We start from the raw sequence: 7,327 nt of genomic DNA, 5'->3' as shown, positions 1-7,327 counted from the left end.
TTTCAACTAAGGCAATCACCAGTTTTAAAAGTATAGAGCCAACCCTATATTAAAAGAATTAGTAGCTAAATTTCATTTTGAGCTAGCATATTTACAGCATTATGCAGATTTGATTGACATTATCTCATCTGCCTTTAAAATCCAGAATTGTGGGACTTCCCTGGTGGTCCAGTGGTTAACACTCTGGGCTCCCAATGCAGGGGGCCTGGGTTCAGTACCTGGTCAGGGAACTAGATCCCACATGCAGCAACTTAAGCTTGGTACAGTCAAATAAATAGATATTAAAAAAAAAATTCCAGAGTTGGTGCTGTATCCCCAGATGATGGAGCTTCAGGAATGGTCTGTGCCTTGCTGCTCTCCCCATGCTGGCCTCGGGAAGTTGTGCCCACAATTGCCAACCCTGTATTGCTGCAACGTTTACTTTGGGTAGAACAATTCTGGCACAGAGAGGAGAAGAATGAAGATGTTGGAAGCAATATTCCTGCTGTGTTATATCTAGTAGAACAGAAATTTAAAACTTTGCCCGTGCTTGAGAAGAGCTTGCCTAAAATGAAACCAGCACAGAGAAAAGCAGCCTGATCCAGAGTGAGACTGTTATGAAGTTTTGAACTGCATCACTGAGCTTTTTTGCATCTACTCATCAGTCTTTTAGTTTCATAGATCAGATGAGTCCCTCTTGATTAACCCAATTTGAATTAGGTTTTTTGTTACTGACTCTACTTATTGCCAGAATTATCTTATGAAAAAGGAGGGTGTTTCAACTCAAATTTAATGCATTTCTCCATTTGTTTCTTCACTTTCAATGGTTATTTTTTCAGCTTTTATAAGGTGGGAATGAAGTTTGGTGCTGGGGATATAAAGAGAAATAAGAGACTCTGCTACCATCTAACTCTCAATGCAGTAGGAAATAAATGTAAAAAAGAGAAGTTTCAGAAAAGCTACCATGGCAAACCATTCCCAAGGTATTGGGAGTGAGAAGGGAGACTTACTGCAACTCTTATAGAGGGTTTATGAGAGTTGTCAGACAAGTTTTCCTGAAAGAAGTGCTCACTCATGCAAATCTGAAGAATAAGGAGCTTTCCAGGTAAATGGGGAACACAGAGGGGTGGAAAACATTCCAAAGAGGATCAAGGGGGCAAAGGCATGGTTATTGAAAAGAGCATGTGAGTACTGAGAGAGCAAGTGTCTTGCATTTAGAGCTCATTCTACGAGCAGGAAGAGGGGAAAAGAGGCTAGAGGAGGTGGCAGGGCTGGGACACTGGAGGCCATGTGCTCATAGGATCCTGCTTCTCCATCAAGACCCAGTTTGGATGTTACCTCCATTGGGAAGTCTCTCCATGCACCTCAAGGTGTTTCTATAGCCTTCTTGCACAGACTACATTGTGACCTTTATCAGCTGTCTACCATGGGGAGGAGGAAAGGCTAGGGTAACCTAAGATTCACAGTGTGTGCAGAAAAGGAGGGGTGGTAGATATTGTAAAACTAACAATAATAAATAATAATAAGCAGAAACTTCATAGAAACCCAAATAGAACAGAGTGACCAGAAGGGGGAGCTTTCACACTCTGGGACAAGAACTGAGCCCAACAGGAAGAAGACTCCTTTCCCTGCAAAGACTCAGTCAATGAAAATCCATGGACTTTTTGTTTACTGTAGCCCTCCCAACTTCTTGTTCCTTTCTATAAAAATGTTCTTCTTCCCTTACGGCGTGGGGACTTGGATGGAGCTTGCCATTGTTGCAGACTTCAAATTGCAATTCTTTGCTGGTGTTGAATAAATCCATCTTTACTGGAGAAATATCGGACAAACTATCAGTTTTAGGTCAAAAATATTAAGTCAAAGGGCATTTATAAAGCACATACAATGTATTGATGCAAGAATTTGTGGTCAATTTTGCAAAAGATATGTAGTGGAAAAAGCTGAAACATGAACTTCTTCTTCATGCGTACTTTCTTCTGCAATAGAGTTAGTCTTACCTTCTGTTCCTGTCGGAAAGACAGCCTGACAATTTCAAAAACTCTGAATATTTAAATTCATTTCAATTATCTCTGAATACCAAGTAATATGTTAAGTTTGGGCATTATTCCAAGTCTTCTAAAGAATAGATTTCAGTGTAAACTTTGACTTTCTGTTTTTTTAAGATTGTTTTTTAAACTTTTGTGGAGGTAATTAAAATATATCACATATGTATAAGCCAAAGAAATACAGAAATGCCAAAATTACCAAAGAATATGTCAAGAAATAGATATAGGAAGTGAGGAAATGTCTCTGTGGAAATATTTTTTATCACTCTTGGCTATAATGGGCATGAAAGCAGCATGATGACCCTGTTTTGATGCTTTCTGTATTATGGAAGCAAAATTTAGGAAGTTGAGAGATAAGTTATAAACCACAGCAAGCATATCACGTACAGTAATATGTTATTACATATTTCAGCTAGGAAAGTTATAATCATCATAAAAATCTTGATGATCAGAGAATATCCTCTGTAACTTTTCAAGGTTTTAAAATTTGTTGATACATTTTTTATGACCTGCCAATGCAGAAGAAGTAAGAGATGCAAGTTCAACCCCTGGGTCAGGAAGAACCCCTGGAGGAGGGCCTGGCAACCCACTTCAGTATTCTTGCCTGGAGAATCCCAGAGAAGCCTGGCGGGCTAAAGTCCGTAGGGTTGCAAAGAGTTGCAAAGAGATGACAGAAGTCACTTAGCATGCATGCACAATATGCCAACCATTAACAAGTATATCAATAATTTATACTAATAATGAATTAATAAGTAATTAATACATCAGTATATCCATGCCAAGTTTCTTTCAAGTGGTTTTTTGCATGATATAATGCTTTAATTCTTTTCATTTCAAATGATCTGGGTCCTAATGTTTAAAGTGCGCCTTTTTAAAGCAACATTGATTCTTTTTGCCTTAATTACACAGCCTGATGGTCTTTGACTTTTAATTTGAGTGTTTATCTCATTTCAATTTACTATAATTTCTAATATATTTGGATTTAATGTCTTATCTTTTTAAAAATAGACTTTCAATTTGGAATAATTTTCAAAGTTAATTAGTTTACTTTTTTTTTTGGCTGTGCTGGGTCTTCATTTCTGCTCAGGCTTTTCTCTAGTCTCAGGGAAAGGGGTTACTCTCTAGTTGCAGTGCATGGGCTTTTCTTTGCAGTGGCTTCTCTTGTTTCGGAGCACAGGCCCTATGGTGAGCGGGTTTCAGAAGTTGCAGCACAGGGTTTGTCATTGTGGTTCCCAGGCTGGAGAGCACAGACTCAGTAATTGTTGAACATTGGTTTACTTGCTCCACTTGCTCCCACTTGCATGTGGGATCTTCTTGGACCAGGGATCAAAACCACGTCTCCTACCATTGGCAAGCGTGTTCTTTACCACTGAGCCACCAGGAAAGCCCCAGAATAATTTTAGATTTACTAAACACTTGTATAGATAGCACACGGAGTTCCTGTGGACCTTGGCCCAGTATCTCCTCTTGTTGATATCCTACATATTTATAATCACTTGTCAAAACTAAGAAATTAGCATTGGCACATTGCTGTTAACGAAACTCCAGCCTCTGTCTGGGTCTTACCACTTTCCTGGATCCAATCCAGCATACCACATGGCATTAAGTCATGTGTCTTTTGTCTCCTTAGAGCTGTGACAGATTCTCAGTTTTGTCTTTCATGAATTTGACAGTTTTATAGCATGCTAAATGCTAAATCACTTCAGTCGTGTCCGACTCTGTGCGACCCCATAGACGGCAGCCCACCAGGCTCCCCCATCCCTGGGATTCTCCAGGCAAGAACACTGGAGTGGGTTGCCATTTCCTTCTCCACTGTATGAAAGTGAAAAGTGAAAGTGAAGTCGCTCAGAAAGTGAAGTCGCTCAGTTGTATCCGACTCTTAGCAACCCCATGGACTGCAGCCAACCAGGCTCCTCCATCCATGGGATTTTCTAGGCAAGATAAGTTATTTTGTAGAATGTTCCTCCATGTGGATTTTTAGGATGATTTTCCAATGATTACACTGGGATTATTGATTTGGGGTAAGAATATCATGAAGATGAAGTGTCCTTCTCATCACATCATATGAGTACATGATAGTCACATGATATCAAGTGATATCAAGTGGTGATAATAAACTTAATCACTTGGTTAAGTGACAGATTCTCTATTGTAAGTTTATCATTTTTCCTTTTTCCTTACCTCTTTTTTGGAAGTAAGTCACTAAGTCCAGCCCAAACTCAGGTGTGTGTGAAAGGGTTGGAATTAAACCCCACCTTCAAGAGGCTCTACTTATATTATTAGAAATCCTTCCAAAAGGAAGCCATTTCTCCCTATGCCATCTGTTGTTTTGTTCCTTTATTCCTTAATTTTTGTCTACTTTTGCATTATACAGGTATTTTCTTTTATTCCATTTTCTCCCCTTTTTTAGATTTTTAAATCTAAAATTTAGCATTTTTTTTATTGTTTGTCCTAAAAATTACTATATTCTTGCCACATTGCAATTTTCTTTAAAGCTTTCTCTAACAATGTATTATATTGTATAACGCATTGTATTATAAATCTATTTATCTCCCTACCTATCATTTGTGTTACTTTTGTCATATATTTTACTGTACACTATGTATTTATTTCTACTGACCATTATTACTGTCATTTTAAACAACACAAACTGCTCCTGTTCTTAGGAATAATCTACTTTTCTCTTTTTCTCCCAGCTTCATTAAAAGGAAAAGAATTGCATAGCTGTTTGAAAAACCATTTTATCAAAACAATTTAATAGGAGCCCTTGTTGAAATATTAATAAAAATTCAACAGTTTATAAAGAACTACTTTTGAATAACAAATTGGTCAGTGTGAAAAAAAACAGCAATTTTCTTTTTATAAAACTAGAATTCTCAAAGTGGTTGAGGAGGGTGGTATATCAAATATTCCCTTCAAGTTAGAGGAAAAAAGGGAATAACAGCCTGGAGTTGGCATAAAGTTAGGCACAACCTAAGCCTAAGTGTATAATACCTTGAGCACCCAGGAGGAACTAAAGATCAAGAAGAAGAAAACAAAACTTAATCATGTTATTTTTTTTGCAAAACTTTTATTTTCATGCCATTTAAAAAATGTAACAGTAGTTTTAACTTCTTTGTTCCAAAACAAAGAGAAACACCACATAGTAAACATTAAACAAGGCATTATGCCTTACAAGCAAGACATAAAATGTCCAAGGGAAATTTCAACATAAAAATGTTGATCACATAATATGAAATCATTTCAATAAATAACAACTGACATTCTTTTTAAAAAGTAAAGAAATAGAAATGCACATACTTTCCCTGATTCTAATAGTGATTTCACTGTCTGATTGTATAAACTCCCCTCTCCCACTCACTGCCTCCACCTCTCTCACAGAGCCTGGCACTTTATGGTCTTCCAATAAATATCAGTGGAATAAAACATTTAAAACTCATCATCTTCATATTAAATAGCAATCAGGACTGGGTTATGTTTGATTTAACATAATCACATCTTTAAACACTAACATGTAAAAGACTAAAATACCAGCTTTGAAAAATAAATACATATATAAATAAATAGAACTCATATAAAATAGTCCAGCACATCAAGTCCTTTCTAGTTGTCCCTGGAAACCAGCCATTCTCTTCTTCATTTTCAGTTCCTGTATGAGCAGAGACCACTTTTCAGGAACGGTCACTAATGAATTTCTTACTTCCCTCTAGGTCAGTTGGTGCTGCCCCTGCAATGAGAAAAGGGTTAGGGTTATAAGTGCTGAGGAAAGCTACTCTTCTTGTACAGGCCCCAAGGCTGGAGGGACTTCTGCATGCAGACCCTGGCCCAGCTCCGCACTCAGAAAAGGTTTCTGCTCAAAGGGATTAAAAAACTTTCACAGGCATCCTAGAACTCAGGGAGCTTTCACTGCAAAGTCCTGCTCTTCACTGCTAAGTTTCTGAGGTTCCTGTTGCCCAAAACCTGGGTCTCCATTTTTCAGGTAGAAACCATTGAGGAATGGAGGTAAACAACATCTGTTCTTTAATGGGTTGGAAGCATTTTACCGTTTCTGGTTAAATTTACTTAATCTTTTGAAGTCGCTCAGTTGTGTCTGATTCTTTGTGACCCTATGGACTGTAAGCCACCAGGCTCCTCTGTCCATGGAATTCTCCAGTCAAGAAGATTGGAGTGGGTAACCATTCCCTTCTCCAGGGGATCTTCCTGACCCAAGGGTTGAACCTGGGTCGCCTGCATTGCAAGTGAATTCTTAACCTTCTAATCCACCAGGAAAGCCCTACTGAATCTTTTAGGAACATACAGGCTCATTTGAATGCGGATGGAGAGGAGGATCAGGACAGAGGGAGCTGGAAATAGCCTTCAGACACTAGAGCAGATCAAATTTAATGGGGGAAATAATGGGTTTTAGTCCTACAACTGAACTGTGGGTTTATCAAATACTATTTTCAGGAGGTAGATGTCAGTATTTGAGAGCAATGGCTCTAGTTGCAAGTAGGAATAAAATCCATGACTTACTTGTTTAGCATCTTATTGATGATTTTCTTAACCATGGGAGCTTCAGGGTTGAGACAAGCTTCCTGACCATTCTTAAGAGTGGCTCTGCAGAGAGAAGGGAGAATCCACGTGAGGCAGGAGGTCGGGCTGTAAGTCTAGGTTGGGGCATCCGGACGGCGGGGGTGATAAGGACAACAGTGGCCCTACTTACATGACTTCGGTTTGGCCGCAGTGGGGGCCGGGGGGCGTCACCTTCACGCTCTGGATGTTCTTGAGGTGAATTCCCTGCAAAGTTTGCAGGCAATGGCAGCGCAGTTCATTGACCACGGGCGCCCCTGCAGGAAGGACAGAGTGGGTTAGGGGCTGTCCTCACGGGCACCCACCGACCCCCGTCCCGCCCTGGGGATCCGGGTCTCACCTGCTGCACGCCGGCCGGCGGCCACCAGGAGCAGGAGCAGCATCGCGGCGCGGAGGAGCCGGGGAGCGGCGGGGTTCGCGGCTCGGGCCATGGGTGTCAGCTCGGAGGGTCTGTGTTTGCGGCGGGAAGGCTAGCGGGAGCGCTGGCTGAGCGGGCTCTGTGGCTCCCGGAGCCGGGTGAAGCCCTTTTATCCATGGTTGAGGCGGGAGTTGGCAGCCCCGGGCCGGGAAATTCCCGGACGCGTGGGTCATTCCCGGGTGCGGAAGGAAGGCTTGGCCCCGCCTGCCTCCCGGGGAGTCCACGCACGCGGGGTGTCCTCTTTGTGCCCAAATCCCCAGGCGGGGAATGAGTCGCCGCCAAGCTGGGGCTACCTAAGGTCGAGGGGGTGCCGTGC

At 41.0% G+C, this 7,327-nt stretch overlaps 1 protein-coding gene across 1 annotated transcript; it reads right to left on the bottom strand.

The window, feature by feature from the left end:
• Nucleotides 1-3,705: 3,705 nt before the first annotated feature.
• Nucleotides 3,706-7,127, bottom strand: LOC129657971 (growth-regulated alpha protein-like). The gene is made up of 4 exons (XM_055588795.1): nt 6,934-7,127; nt 6,727-6,850; nt 6,537-6,620; nt 3,706-5,751 (listed from the first exon to the last, which is right to left on the bottom strand). Exons 1-4 carry the CDS (start codon nt 7,022-7,024, stop codon nt 5,736-5,738), a joined length of 315 nt encoding a protein of 104 aa, XP_055444770.1. The 5' UTR covers nt 7,025-7,127; the 3' UTR covers nt 3,706-5,735.
• Nucleotides 7,128-7,327: the final 200 nt, after the last annotated feature.

The sequence above is a fragment of the Bubalus kerabau genome, chromosome 7, assembly GCF_029407905.1.
Source record: "Bubalus kerabau isolate K-KA32 ecotype Philippines breed swamp buffalo chromosome 7, PCC_UOA_SB_1v2, whole genome shotgun sequence".
In the NCBI taxonomy this organism is placed as follows: Eukaryota; Metazoa; Chordata; class Mammalia; order Artiodactyla; family Bovidae; genus Bubalus; species Bubalus kerabau.
This window is presented reverse-complemented; position numbering and strand designations above follow the sequence as displayed.